The following is a 16049-nucleotide window of genomic DNA, read 5'->3' on the forward strand; positions in this document are numbered from 1 at the left end:
AGGACCGAGCAGCTCCCCCTGTCAGCGGGAGGACCGAGCAGCGCCCCCTGTCAGCGGGAGGTCCGAGCAGCTCCCCCTGTCAGCGGGAGGTCCGAGCAACTCAGGTCCGAGCAGCTCCCCCTGTCAGCGGGAGGACCGAGCAGCGCCCCCTGTCAGCGGGAGGTCCGAGCAGCTCCCCCTGTCAGCGGGAGGTCCGAGCAACTCAGGTCCGAGCAGCTCCCCCTGTCAGCGGGAGGACCGAGCAGCGCCCCCTGTCAGCGGGAGGTCCGAGCAGCTCCCCCTGTCAACGGGAGGACCGAGCAGCGCCCCCTGTCAGCGGGAGGACCGAGCAACTCAGGTCCGAGCAGCGCCCCCTGTCAGCGGGAGGTCCGAGCAACTCAGGTCCGAGCAGCTCCCCCTGTCAGCGGGAGGTCCGAGCAGCTCTCCCTGTCAACGGGAGGACCGAGCAGCGCCCCCTGTCAGCGGGAGGACCGAGCAACTCAGGTCTGAGCAGCTCCCCCTGTCAGCGGGAGGACCGAGCAACTCAGGTCCGAGCAGCGCCCCCTGTCAGCGGGAGGACCGAGCAGCGGCCCCTGTCAGCGGGAGGACCGAGCAACTCAGGTCCGAGCAGCTCCCCATGTCAACGGGAGGACCGAGCAACTCAGGTCCGAGCAGCGCCCCCTGTCAGCGGGAGGACCGAGCAGCGGCCCCTGTCAGCGGGAGGACCCACAGAGCCCCTTGTCACTGGGAAGATTAAACAGCGCCCTCTCTCCGCGGGAGGACCAAACATTCCATTCCCTCCATTCCCCCCCTAAGAGGGAGGACCAAACAGCGCCCCCTTGTCAGTGGGAGGACTAAGCAGCACCTCTTGTTACCGGGGCAACCGAGCAGCGCCCCCTATCGCTCCCTCACATACACACATATAAATCTATGGGTGAATTTGCATTTGCAGATAATTGTATATTGTTCAAAAAGCACACAATCTGTAGGCTGTCAGTGCATATGACATTTTATAAGTTCCTACTCTGGAAATAGAACTGGTCTGAATCATGTCTACATCGACACCACTAACTGCAGAAATACAGCCAGACTCTAACTTCACACCTTTTTAATGCATTGTCTGAGCTGAGACATAACTTTGTTTTTAAAAACAAAATGCTGATTTTATGGCTGGTGGCCTCAGATTGAGGCGTTGCCATGGAGAGTTTATCTGTTAATGATGATAGACAGTTAACTGCCCAGTTGAAAATGTGTTGCTGGTTAAAGCACAGCAGGTTAGGCAGCATCCAAGGAACAGGAAATTCGACGTTTCGGGCATAAGCCCTTCATCAGGAATGAAGGGTTTAATGCTTCTTCATGATGAAGGGCTTATGCCCGAAATGTCGAATTCCCTGTTCCTCGGATGCTGCCTAACCAGCTGTGCTTTAACCAGCAACACATTTTCAACTGTGATCTCCAGCATCTGCAGACCTCATTTTTTACCAGTTAACTGCCCAACTCTGTTTAGATTTTAAACAAGGACTGAGCAGAGCCCCCTGTCACCAGGAAGACTGAGTAGAGTTTGTTAGGAATCATAGAAGCAAAGAATTATTACTGCAGAGAAGGAGGCCTTTCAGCCCATCGTGTCTAGGAGAAAGTGAGGACTGCAGATGCTGGAGATCAGAGCTTAAAAATGTGTTGCTGGAAAAGCGCAGCAGGTCAGGCAGTATCCAAGGAACAGGAGAATTCCTGAAGAAGGGTTTATGCCCGAAATGTCAATTTCCCTGTTCCTTTGATGCTGCCTGACCTGCTGCGCTTTTCCAGCAATACATTTTTAAGCCCAATGTGTCTGCCTAGGTTCTATTATCTAGTGCCTTTCCCCCATTTTTCTTCACACCATTTCTGTCCAGTTCATCATCCAATGCCCCATTGAACCTGCCTCCACCACATTTCCTGACAGTGTGTTCAAGACCCTAACTACTTCCTACTTGAAATAAGTTCTTTTTTTCCTGGCATCACCTTTGCTACTTCTGCACATCCTTTTAAATATGTTGCCTCTTGTTCTTTTATCTTTTACAATTGGGGACAGCTTCTAACTATCTATGCCCCTCCTGCTAGAGATTTCGAAAACGCCAATCAAATCTCCTTTTAGCCTTCTTTCCAAGGAGAACAAGGTGGCTCAGTGGTAAGCCCTGCTGCCAACAGCGCCAGGTTTGATTCCCACCTTGGACGACTATCTGTGTGGAGTTTGCACATTTTGCCCATGTCTGCATGGGCTTCCTCCAGGTGCTCCGGTTTCCTCCCACAATCCAAAGATGTGCTGGTCAGGTGAATTGGCCATGCTAAGTCACCCATAGTGTTAGGTGCATTAGTCAAGGCTACATATAGGGTGTGGGAATGATTCTGGGTGGGTTACTCTTTGGAGGATTGGTGTGGACTTGTTGGGCCAAAGCACCTGTTTCCATACTATAGGGATTCTAATTCTAATCTGTCCTCGTAACTGAAGTTTTTAATTTCTGAAACCATTCTTGTCAACTGCTTCTGTACTGTCTCCAAAGCTTTCACATCTTTCCTAAAATATGGCATCCACAACTGTACGTATTGCGCCATCTAAGTGATCTGTGCAAGTTTAACATAATCTTCTTGCTTTTGTACTCTATGCCCCTTTACTAAAGCCAAAGGCTCTATGGTTTAGTAACTACTCTCCTCATTTGACCAGCCATCTGCAATGATATGTGAACTATGCGATTAAGCAAGATTTAGGATGCATAAGATGGGGAAGGAAACTGCAGGGGATGGGCACAATTGAAATGTAGAGCTTATGCAAGGAACAGCTACTGGGTGTCCTTGATAAGTATGTACCTGTCAGGCAGGGAGGAAGTTGTCAGGTGTGGGAGTCATGGTTTACTAAGGAAGTTGAATCTCTTGTCAAGAGGAAGAAGAAGGTTTATGTTAGAATGAGACATGAAGGCTCAGTTAGGAAAGACCTAAAGAAAGAGTTAAGAAGAGCCAGGAGTGGACATGAGAAGTTGCTGGTGGATAGGATCAAGGAAACTCTAAGGCTTTCTATAATTATATGAGGAATAAAAGAATGACTAAAGTAAGATTAGGGTCAATAAAGGATAGGAGCAGGAAGTTGTGCGTGGAGTCAGAGGAAATAGGGGAAGTGCTAAATGAAATTTTTCATCAGTATTCACACTAGAAAAAGACAATATTGTTGAGGAGAATATGTTGAGATAGAGGCTACTAGACTAGATGGGATTGAGGTTCACAAGGAGGAGGTGTTAACAATTCTGGAAAGTGTAAAAATAGTTAAGACCCCAGGCCAGATGGTATTTATCCTAGGATTCTCTGGGAAGCCAGGGAGGAGATTGCAGAGCCTTTGGTTTTGATCTTTATGTCATCATTGTCTGCAGGAATAGTGCCAGAAGACTGGGGGATAGCAAATGTTGTCCCCTTGATCAAGACCTGTGAGCCTTACTTTGGTTGTGGATAAAATTATAAGAGGTATGATTTATAATCATCACAAGTTGGCTAGGGATAGTCAACACAGTTTTGCGAAGGATAAGTGGTGCTAATAGGCTTTTATTAGAGGGATTGAGTTTCGGAAACATGAGTCATGCTGTAACTGTACAAGACTCAGGTGCAGCCGCACCTGGAGTATTGCATACAGTTCTGGTCACTACATTTTGGAAGGATGTGGAAGCTTTGGAAAGGGTTCAGAGGAGCTGAAAATGTGTTGCTGGAAAAGCGCAGCAGGTCAGGCAGCATCCAAGGAACAGGAGATTCGACGTTTCGGGCTTAAGCCCTTCTTCAGGAATGGCACCAAACAACAACGTTACTGTCATTGCTGCTTCCTTTTTTGTATTACAAAAATATACTTTGTTCATAAAAAAAATTACGTACACAGTTACAGAAGCAGTTCTGTACAGTCTTTTCACATGAAGAACAAACAAGCGTTGGAATTTGGCTGCTGTTTCAAAAATAAAACACCAAGTCATTTCTTACTTAAGCAGAACAATATTTACATACGTTTGAGGCTCCGAGAGGGTGTGATAACTGGACAGATTCCCATTGTGCTTCAGCAGAAAAACCTCCGATGGTGGTGGTCTTTCCCCACTGCACCTTGGTGCCAGCCATCCCAAGCTTTAGTGCATCCCTCACACATAGTCCTGGAGCTTGGAATGTGCCAATCTGCAACACTAGGCCAAGGTCGCCTCTTTGTACAAGTTTCAGGCAGACCAAAAAGCATCTTTCACCAAGCTGATGGTCTTCCAGGTAGCGTTGATGATTAACGTTAATGTTGCATCTCAAAGAATTCAGCAAGCTTGTTAAACATGTTTTCTCCTGTACTGACTTTTATTAAGCATCCCACCTTTCTCATGTGGTAAATAATTCTATCTCGAATAAATGTTCCCAAAACTTTCTCCACTATTGAGGTTAAGCTAACCCTCTGGAAATGCTGGGTTAATCCTTCCAACCTTTCCTGAACAAATCTGTGATGTTTGCAATTCTCTAAACTTCTGGCACCTCCCCCTACTGCAGGGAAGACTGAAAGATTATGGCCAGAGTAATTTCCATCCTCACTTCCTTCAAAATCCTTGGATGCATCTCATCTGGCCTCAGCGCTTTGTTGATTGGAAATGCTAATAACTTACCCAAGAATTTATCCTTCTTAATTTGGAACTCTTTTAATGACAGAGTTTTCTTCTTTAACACTATGGTCTGGGCAGCATCCTCCTGTTTTGTAAGTATTAATTTAACACCTCTACCTCTGTGTGTAAATTTCCTTTTCAATGTCTAATCAGGCCCACTCTTTGCTATCATTTACTGGTTTTTTTCTCTCAGGTTTCCAACGCCTGCATTGTTTTGGTTTTGTTATAGAGCTGCTCCATTGGGTCACCAATGGCCAATCGGCCTTTGGGTGTGATCACTCTGCAATGGGATAATCCAATCTAGATTATAATGCATGCTTAAAGATTGGTAACTTTAGTGTTTGAGCAGCCAAACTTTTTAGTTCCTTCCTCAATCCTATTTAATTTGAATATCTGAAGTCTATAAAGGACACCTTGCTTTAGGCAAGACTTGATGGTGTTTTGAATTTTTGACAGATTCTCAGCTGGGTTAGGTTGCAGCATCACGGGGGTTCTAGTGAGGGTTGTGGAGGACTTAGAGTCAAACAAAATTTGTTACTGACAACCTCCTTTATCAACAGGTTCTCCCACCACCATTATATCAGAGAAGGAGGCAAGCTGGCTTGTCAAGGTTCTGCCGTATGCCGTAACTACTGGTCAAACTGTTATTAATTCTCATGATAGCACTTCCTCCATTCCCTCAATGTGTCTTTGACAATTCACTGCTGGGGTGTCGATGTTGCTAGCTGGAGCAGCATTTATTGCCCATCCCTAATCACCCTGAAGAAGCTGGTGATAAAGTGCATTTACCAGCCTCCCAGGCTATGAATTCCAGATTCCCATCACCCCCCTGGGTGAGGAAAACAATCTTTCCTCACATCCTGTCTAAATTTCCTGCCACTTACCTTAAATTTATGCCACCAGTCATTGATGGTTCTACCAAAGGAAACACTTTCTCCCTGCCTACCCTCTCATACTTTTATACATCTTAATCATGTCCCTCACTCAGTCCCCCATGCTCCAAGGAAAACAACACCATCTATTCCAGTCTCTCTCCATAACTTGGAGTGCTCTGCCCAGGTATGCAAGAAATTACAAGAGTTGTGAACGCAGCCAGTCCATCACGCAAACTAACCTCCTATTCATTAACTCTGTCTTTACATCCCACTGTCTTGGATAGCAACCAACATAATAGACCCTCCCCCACTCTGGTTATACTCTCTTACGCGGGCAGAAGAATCAAAAGATTGAAAACACATACCAATAGATTTAAGAGCAGCTTCTTCCCCGCTGTTATCAGACTTATTATAGACCTCTCATAATTAGAGTTGATCTTTCTCTGCACCTTCTCTGTGGCTGCAATAGTGTTTGTATTCTGTTCTATTACCATGACGTACTTATTTAAGATACAATTTGTCTGGTTAGCATGCAGAACAATACTTTTCACAGTATCTCGGTACATGTGACAATAATAGATCAAATCAAATCAACTAAATGAACATAACTTTGTTATAACTGAATAATGAAACAGACTTGATGGGCTGAATGTGAGTGTAGTGTAGAAAAGCACAACAGGTCAGGCGGCACCCAAGGAGTGGGAGGACCGACGTTTAGGGCATAAGCCCTAGGCACATGCTCGACTCTGATCTCCAGCATCTGTAGTCCTCACTTTCTCCTCCTTGATAGGCTGAATGGCCTACTTCTGCTGCTCCATATTCAAGATGGTGGCTGCGAAGGCAGTGACCCAGGCTCCTGAGCCCCGGGCTCACCCACTCAGCTCACTTACCTGTTTTTTCCTTCTTGTCCTTTTTTTCCTTTTAGTTTTTGCTTCTACTTACCTCCTGGGGACAGCTCGGTCATGGCGGTATCCGTGGCGACAATATCGACAAGGAAGGCAGTAGGAAGGCAGCTACCTTGGGGCCTGGGATGTGGAGGCAGCAGGTGAGTCCGGAGTGCAACCCTGGCGAATGATGGCGAGGGGACAGGTGGCAGAGGGGTAAGCATGGAACCCAACATCGGCTGCTACATTGGCAGAGGTGACAGTCAAAGATGGAGCCTGAGGAGCGGTGACTTTGACATTGGTTGGGTCTGGTGCTGGCAGCAGAGAAGCAGTTGTGGAAGGATTACAGACTCTCTACCTGTATAAACCTTTTTTTTATGTTTTTAATATTCTTAAACTGTTCAAAATGACACTGGATCATGGCAACAGTGGAAGCTTTTCACTGTAAAATACATATGACCGTAAAATCATGTTTACGGTCTGGTATTTTATTCTCATTATACATCGCATTGTTAAATTTTACGAACATTGTAAATTATCCCAAAGTCCTTCAAAGGGGAGTAATCAGACTGAGTTTGTCAATGAGCTGTCCAAGGAGATACTGGCAGAAATGATCAGAACTGTAAATAAAAAACATTTTAAGGAGTATTTTAAAGGACGAGACAGAAGTAGAGAGATAGAAAGATCTCAGGCTGGTGTTATGACCTCGGCAGCTGACATTTTGGCTCCCAGGGATGGATAATTAAAATCAGGGAGGTGCAAGAGTCGAAAGTTGTTATTGTCTGGTATTTTGTAGCCCAAGTTTTACTTGGTATTCTTAGCCCACGCCTGGATTGTGTCCAGTTATTGCCGTATTTGAACTCGGACTGCTTCAATTACTAAGGAGTCATGAATCGTGCTGAACGTTGTGCAACTATCCACGGACATTCCCACTTTTAACTTTATAATGGAGCATTTTTTATTTATGCAGTAAGTCATTGAGATCTAAGTTGTGCTGTCTAAATAGGTGGTGGAGCTAGATTGAAAAGCAACATTCAGTAGGAATTTAGAGTAGCATGGTGGCCCAGTGGTTAGCACTGCTGCCTTAGTGTCAGGGATCCGTGGTTCAATCTTACCCTTGGGCGGCTGACTGTGTGGAATTTGTACTTTCTCCCTGTGTCTGTCTGGATGCTCTGGTTTCCTACCACAATCTAGATATGTGCAAGTTAGGTGGATTGGCCATGCTAAATTGCCCGTAGTTTTCAGGGATGTGTAAGTTGAGTGCATTAGTCAGGGGTTAAGTATAAGGGAATGAGTCTGGGTGGGTTATTCTTCAGAGGGTTGGTGTGGACTTGTTGGGCCGAAGGGCCTGTTTCCACACTGTAGGGATTCTGACTCTAATTCTAATTGGATAAATACTTGAAAATATTGCAGGACTCTAGGGAAGGAGAAGGGTGTTAGGACTAATTGGATATTTATTTTAAAAGGTCAACAGAGACACATTGTGCTTAAAGTCATTGTCTGTCTTTTCTTGAACACTTATAATTGGCATTTGTCTTTTTCATTCATATGATGTGAGCATCAGATGCTGGGCCAGAATTTATTGTCCATCCCTAATTAAGAGTCAACCACATTATTGTGGATCTGGTTTCACATATAGGCCAAGCCAGTTAAGGATTATAGATTTCCTTCCCTAAAGGGGCATGGGTTTTTAACAATAATTGATGGTGGTTACGTGGTCACCATTAGGCTAGGTTTTTATTCCAAATTATTTTTTAATTGAATTCTGATTTCGCCATGTGCCACCGTGCTATCTGAGCTGTGTCCCCAAAACATTAATCTGTTGTTTGTTGTGGACTACTTGTCCAGTGATATTACTGCTGTGTCACCACCTTCCTTGTGGCTATGATCTCTGGGCCAATTCATTAATAGATTATGTCCCTTATGTATCTAATTAGAAGCAAAATATCAGCACAGTCACTGTATTTTTATGCATTTTTTGCTGTCTTTAGTCAGGAATTGTGGGATTTGCTTAAACCTTTAACAAGTGATTGGGCTGGTTACCCATGTGGATCATCACTGAAGGGTTAGCTGTGATCAAACGACGAAGCAGTTACCAGAATTTAACCCTCAGCAATTGCAGGAACACAGTGCTACCCTTCATTTTTCTGTTTTAAGTGACAGTTTATTTACAGAGATTAAATAGGAACAGAATGTTAGTAACTGGTGGCTATTTACAAACATACCAGCTCAGTTTTGGAACACTGAAGGCAGTAAAATTGAAGATCTTAGTCTACTTTGATCCCTCAGAATTGAATTTAATTAGAATGTGCAAGCAAAATACAAAGAGTGAGGTTTGGAAATATTTAAAAGGAGAGCAAACAGGACAGTCAAGTATGTTCACTGTCAGCTGGGATAGAGACTAGAGAGAGAGTGTGGTGTGTGAGACATAGGGAGGGGACTGCTAGTTGTCACTGAGTGAGTACAAATTAAAAATCACACAACACTAGGTTATAGTCCAACAGCGCTACTCCTAGTGCTTCCAATTAAAGCTGTTGGACTATAATCTGATGTTGTGTGGTTTTTAATTTTGTACACCCCAGTCCAACACCACCATCTCCAACTCCTGAGTGAGGAGGCAGACTGCCATCTGGGAGACACACTAGAGAGCAACAGAGAGAGAGAGAGAGAGAGAGGTAGACCAACCAGTGTGTGAGAGACAGAGAAGGGATCAATTGCTATTTCTGACTCAGTGGGTGATCACACAGCTATCTGGGATACGTGCTAGAGAGCAGCAGAGAGAGACAACCAAACGGATGGGTGTGAGAAATATTGGGAGAGTCACAATTGTCAATTGTGACCGAGCAGATTGCTATGGAATACATCCTAGAAAGCAGCAGAAAGACAGAGAGAGAGAGTCAGATTGCATTGGCAGATAATTGTTAGTTGTGACTGAGTGTAAGGGGTAGGCAGTTTAAAGGGGGTAAAAGGATTTTTTTTCAACCAAAAGGTGGTTGGAATCTGGAACTCCCCACCTTCATAAGGGACCGGGGTTCGATTCCTGCCTCGGGTGACTGTGTGTGTGGGGGTTGCACATTCTCCCCATGTCTGTGTGGGTTTGCTCCGGTTTCCTCCCACAATCCAGAGATGTGCAGGTCTGGTGAATTGACGGTGATAAATTGCCCGTAGTGTCAGGTACGTTAGTCAGGGTTAACTGTAGGGGAATGGGTCTGGGTGAGTTACTCTTTAGAGGGTTGGTGTGGACTTGTTGGGCCAAAGGGCCTGTTTCCATACTGTAGGGAATCTAATCTCATATGCTTGGCATGTAAGACTATGGAACAAGTGCTCGGAAAAAAACGGTTTTAAACAGGAGCTATGCAGATTTCATGGGCTGTCGATATCTCTCTCTGAGTGAGCAGGTTTACAGTTGGGATATCCACTGGAGAGTGACAGAGAAATTGGTGTGAGAGATACAGAGAGAATTGTTCATTGCAGTGATTCACACTAGAGAGCAGCAGAGAGGGACTGGTGTGTATGATATATCTGTAGAGAGAGAGAGAGGGGAGGGGGGTTCGCTGTTCTGCAAGCAAAGGGGAAGGCAATGGCCGGCTCGGGGGAGAGAAGCAGAGAGGAGCTGCTGGAAGACTATCTGAAGGCAGCGGTACAGGTGGCTCTGGAAGCCGGCCAGGTGAATAACAGAGGCTGGGGGGAAGTCACCGGGGCGGATCCAGGCAGGAGATGTCTTCATGATGACACTTTATGTCCTGAGAGGCCGCTGCTGTTTTTATAACAAAAGTGGGTCTGATAGTTTAATTTGAAGTAGGAAATTGATTTTTAACCCCGTGAGACAAGGTCTAGTGTTGTGTAACCAACTGATAGGCCGAGGACATGTGGGGTGGGGGAGTGGATGAAAGAAAATGGAATTGTTATAACAGTGACATTTCCAATTCAGGTGGGAGCCCAGGATTAACGTTTCTTCTCTAAGTCATGCCTGCACGGATCGTCAGCCAGTGTGGAAATGTGGTGGGAACACGTTTCAAATGTTTTAAAACGTTAAGGAGGTACAACCTCTTGTTGGTTTGAATCCAGAAACAAAACACAGAGCAGACTGCTTCCGCCACCGGCCAGCCCTGAGCAACCCCCAGAGTCCGGCTGGATGTCAGAGAGACCTTGAGATTAAGCTGCAGTCCCCTGTAGTTCGTGTTCCACATTTCACCCTCTTCACAGCAGCAGGAAGAGGGGGTTCGGCCGCCCCACCACCCGCTGGGATTCTCCGTCTCCATGAAGAGTCTGGAGGAGGAGAAATTACGAGGATGACTGAGGCTAGAAAGGTCAGCCTGGCCTTTTTCCCACAAGGTTAAGGGGCGTCCTTTTTCATGGTTGGGGTTCGCTCAGCAGGACAATGCTTCCTGATGTGGAAATGCTGTTAGAGATAAAAGGTGGTAACCTTTCAGTTCTCTGGGAATTAATGGGAGCGGCTACAATCTAACCCAAGGAGTGGCCGATGTAAACATCCAGGGGCTGGGTATATGATCCAGAGAGGGTGCAGCTGACGGTTTGAAACAGGGCTTCTGGACTTGATTTAACACTGAATTTGCCCCTTCTCATTTTCACTTTCTCCTGTATTCTTTTGCGGTTTATTTAGCAATCTCTTCATCTACTTGGTTAGGGAGGGGTACCATTGCTCTGACTTGTACCCTCAAACCCCAGATTCCCAGTGTGTTTTATGGCCATCTCATCAGCCTGATCTTTTTGGCAAATAGGTGGGGAAGCGACAGTCTAGTGGTATTATCGCTGGATTATTAATCCAGAAACTCAGCTAATGTTCTGGATATCCAGATTCGAATCCTTGTATGGTAGAGGATGGAATTTGAATTCAATAAAAAATCTGGAATTAAGAATCAAATGATGACCATGAATCCATTGCCAGATTGTTGGAAAACCCATCTGGTACACTACTGTCCTTTAGGGTGGGAAACCGCTGTCCTTGGTCTGGCCTACACGTGACTCCTGACCCCCAGCAATGGGTCCTCTGGGCAATTAGGGATGGACAGTAAATACCAGCATAGCCCACATCCCATTAATGTGTACCAAAAAAGGAAAGGACTGCGGAATCTGGCAATCAGAAACAAAAACAGAAATTGCTGGAAAAACTCAGCAGGTCTGGCAGCATCTGCGGAGCGGAATCAGGGTTAATGTTTCGGCTTCAGTGACCCTTCCTCAGAAAACTAGAGTTGTTGTATTCAGTATCAAATCAGGATGAGCCAGAGACAAAGGGAGGAATAACAATTCTATTAGTGCAGGAGGCAAGTAATAGATAGTAAAGGCCATTCTTAATTAATGTTTAGGGTTACATTTAAAGAAATCCAACAACAATGAAAACGTAAGTGATTGATATTCCACACTTATAATAGCTCTTTAAATTCACGGGGGTTGACTGGTAATAATTAAGTTGTCATATTATTAAAATTGTAGTTGTTCATTTTAGCCTAAGGCTTCAACATTGGGAAGCGAGTTGTTCATCTCCCTCTACATACAGCAATATTATCCTGTTCATTGCCTCTCAAGTTGAAACCAGATAGTGAGTTGAAAACAGAAAGAGTTAGAGAAACTTGACAAGTCTTGCAACGTCTGTGCAGTGAGTTAATATTGTGAGCCCAGTATCACTTGTTCAGAGAGTGAGATTTCTTTCGTGACACGAATAGCAGACGGGTGTATTTCAGACAATGTTGGTGAACTGAATCTGTCTTTATCCATGCCACTATAATTTTCGCCATGAGTAACAGCAAATAACTGTTTACAATATATATTAATGACTCGGGGGAAGGAAGTAAAATGTATTGTAGCCAAAATGTGCAGATGTTGCAGAAATAAGTTCTGAAAGGGATGCAAATAGTTTAGAAAGAGATATTGAAAGGTTAGGTAAACGTGAGCAAAACAAATGGAGTATTATGGGGGGGGGATGGGGGGGATGCAAAGCTGTTAATTTTGTAAGGAAGAACAGTATTACTTTAAATGGAGAAAAGTTGCATCATGGGCTTAGGGTCAGTTGTGTACAAAACACAGAAGGTTAGCACACAGACAACAGATAATCACAAAGGTTCATGGAATGCTGGCCCTTAATTCGAAGGGATTGGAGTATAAGAGTAGGGAAATCTCACTTTAACTGTACAAGGTCCCCGTGAGACCGCTGCTGGAACGCTGTGAGCAGGTTTGGTCCCCTTACTTAAGGAAAGAAATTGTTTCACTGGCAACAGTTCGGAGAATGTTCATTCAGATATGGAAGCATTGTCTTATGACCAAAGGTTAAACAGGTTAGGATTCTCCTCATTGGAACTTAGAAGAATGAGGTGTGATCTGATTGAGATATGTAGGATTCTTGAGGGATTGACAGAGTAGCTGCTGAGAGGATGTTTTCCCTCGTAGGGCAATCTCGGACCAGAGGGCCTATAGATCACATCTATCGCTCTGCCTTCGATTAATCCTCTTTGTTACTTCTTCAAAAAAAATGATTGTCTCAAAATTAGTGGGTGCAAATTTAAGATTGAGATGATGAGAGAGAATCTTTGGAACTGTTTTCCACAGAGAGCTGTGGGGGCAGAGTCTGTGTCAAAAGCCGAGATAGATAGATACATCAATTCTTGGTCAGTAGGAGAATCAATGGGGACTGGGCGGGAAACTGGCAGGGAGAAATGTCAAATCAGCCATGAATAGTGGAGTAGGTTTGAGGGGCCAAATGGCCTACGCCTCTTCCTCCTCCTTGTGGTCAAATGTCATTAGCCTTATTTCGCCAACAAAATGTGACCCGTGGTTTTATGTGGCATCTTCATGCAGATCTGCCACACTTCATAGCCCTTTCCCTCTTTTTGCAATGGTTTTTTTTTCAGATGGAGAAAATGCCATGTTCTAGAGTGAACTGATTCATTTGAACAGATTGAGTAATTCAGTCAAGCTTGGGTTTGAAACAAACTTGTTCAAGGAAAAGACTTGTCTTGGCTAGTAGCCGAATGTTGAGTGTCTGCCTGTTTTTAAAAAATATGTGTACATATTCAGAATAAGTATTTCTTGAGGTGTGGGAGGTACAGTGTAGAAGGAGAGTACTAAATGTAATTTAATCTAACAGTAAAAGCAAGTTACTGTTATAATGTCCTGTATCTTTATTCAAAGATAATTAGGGAAGCATTAACAAGTGAAAAGCGAGTGCAGACCAAGTCCTCAGCAGCAGATCTCGTAACTGAAACAGACCAGCTTGTTGAAAATCTAATCATCTCGACGCTAAGCAACAAGTTTCCTTCACACAGGTATGTGGTTTTCACTGACAGTTTTAGGTCCCAAAACTGGTATAACTCTGTTTTTGTCCTTTCCCCAAATTCGATGCAGATTCAATAGTATTACCAAAGAAGCTAGAGAAAGTGAGGACTGCAGATGCTGGAGATCAGAGTCGAGAGAGTGGTGCTGGAAAGGCACACAGGCAGTCAGGCAGCATCCGAGGAGCAGGAGAGTCGACGTTTTGGGCATAAGCCCATCCTGATGAAGAGCTAGTGCCCGAAACGCCGATTCTCCTGTTCCTCAGATGCTGCCTGACCAGGTGTGTCTTTCCAGCATCACACTCACGCCAAAGAAAATGAAGCTTGGGCTGACCAACAGACCAATCTTTACTCATTGAAACAAGTGCTTGGTGAATTTCAAAATTGTTGTAATATTTACTAATGTCTAAATTTTCAGCCTCCTTTCAATGGTTATGATTCCAATGACGGCATTGGTGGAAACAAGTTATTGGAAGGAATTGCAGTTTAAGTCTTTTTTGCATTGTATGTTTGCAAGCAGTTGGCAAATGCAATATTCACTGACCAGAATTGTTCAATTGCTTAACTCACTTAATTCAGGTAACAGGGAGAACTATGTTTTTTATAAAAAGAGACTGTTCTCCGGTTCGATAGCTTTACCTCTTCAAACCAGTGGAAGCTGCAAAAGGAAATTAGCGATGTTCCTAAAGTTCTTCCAACCTGCTGTACCGCTCAATAAGGTCATGACTGTCCATCCACCTCAACTACACTTGTCCATCCCATTCCTTTGATTCCATATAATTTACAAAGCTACTGGTCAGAAATTTAAGGATACTCATTGTTTGAATGCCCTTTGAGGCAGGGAATTCCAAAGATCCATAACCCTCTATAACCAAAAGGCTACCTGGACTATGAGGAGAGATTATACAAATTAGGAAACAATGGATGCGAGCATAAGAGGTATAGTCAGTTAGTTTGCAGATGACAGCGAATAGGGTTACCTCAGATTACAACAGGATCTTGATCAGATAGGCCCATGGGCTGAGAAGTAGCATATGGAGTTTAATTTAGATAAATGTGAGGTGCTGCATTTTGGGAAAGCAAATCTTAGCAGAACTTATACACTTAATGGTAAGGTCCTAGGGAGTGTTGCTGAAAAAAGAGACCTTGGAGTGCAGGTTCATAAAAATGGAGTTGCATGTAGGTAGGATAGTGAAGAAGGCATTTGATATGCTTTCCTTTATGAGTATTGAGTACAGAAGTTGGGAATCGTGTTGCGGCTGTACAGGACATTGGTTAGGCCACTGTTGGAATATTGCATGCAGTTCTGGTCTCCTTCTTATTGGAAAGATGTTGTGAAACTTGAAAGGGTTCAGAAGCGATTTACAAGGATGTTGCCAGGGTTGGAAGATTTGAACTATAGGGAGAGGTTGACTAGGCTGGGACTGTTTTCCCTGGAGCGTCGGAGGCTGAGTGGCAACCTTATAGAGTTTACAAAATTATGAGGGGCATGGATAGGGTAAATAGGCAAAAATCTTTTCCCTGGGGTGGGGGAGTCCAGAACCAGATGGCATAGGTTTAGGGTGAGAGGGGAAAGATTTAAAGAGACCTAAGGAGCAACTTTTTCATGCAGAGGGTGGTACGTGTAGTGAATGCACTGCCAGAGGAAGTGGCGGAGGCTGGTACAATTGCAACATTTAAAGGGCATCTTGATGGGTATATGAACAGGAAGGGTTTGGAGGGATATGGCAGGTGGGTCTAGATTGGTTTGGGATATCTGGTCAGTATGGACAAGTTGGACTGAAGGGTCTGTTTCCATGCTGTACATCTCTATGACTAAATCTGTTTTCTCTAGTACTTAGAAGGTTAAGGGATGAATTGATTGCAGTCTTCAAAATACTAACAGGAAAAGATAGGGTAGATAAAGATAAATTACTTCCGCTGGTTGGAGATTCTACAACTTGGGGGTGGAGCCTGAGAATTATGGCCAGACCATTCAGAAGATAGAGTCATAGAGATGTGCAGCACGGAAACGGTGCCTTCGATCCAACTCATCCAGGCCGCCCAGATATCCTAAATTAATCTAGTCCCATTTGCCAGATATATTAGGAAACACTACTACACACAGAGGGTGGTACAGGTTTGAAACACTCCTTCACAGACAACAGTGGATGCTGGATCAATTGTTAATTTTTAGTCTGAAGACTTTTTTTTAAGCAAAAGTGTTATAGGATTTGAGCCAAAAGTAGGTATATGGAGCCACGATCTCATTGAATAGTGGAACAGGCTTGAGGGGCTGAATGGCCTACAATTGTTCCTCTGAGTGAAAATAATTCTCCTCCTCCTCCTCTGTCCGAAATAACCTGCCCTGATCCTGAGTGTGTTATCCCTATTTCTAGGCCCTTCAGCCAG

The 16049-nt window shown here is 44.4% G+C and overlaps 1 protein-coding gene across 1 annotated transcript in view; it reads left to right on the forward strand.

The window, feature by feature from the left end:
- Positions 1–9893: 9893 nt before the first annotated feature.
- Positions 9894–16049, forward strand: part of impa2 (inositol monophosphatase 2) — a 40937-nt gene continuing 34781 nt past the window's right edge. Inside the window, exons 1-2 of the mRNA XM_060824490.1 lie at positions 9894–10039; positions 13519–13652. Of these exons, the coding sequence (XP_060680473.1) occupies positions 9953–10039; positions 13519–13652 (221 nt within the window). The 5' untranslated portion in view covers positions 9894–9952. The remainder of the gene's footprint in view (positions 10040–13518; positions 13653–16049) is intronic.

Source organism: Hemiscyllium ocellatum, chromosome 4 (genome assembly GCF_020745735.1).
Source record: "Hemiscyllium ocellatum isolate sHemOce1 chromosome 4, sHemOce1.pat.X.cur, whole genome shotgun sequence".
Taxonomy (NCBI): domain Eukaryota; kingdom Metazoa; phylum Chordata; class Chondrichthyes; order Orectolobiformes; family Hemiscylliidae; genus Hemiscyllium; species Hemiscyllium ocellatum.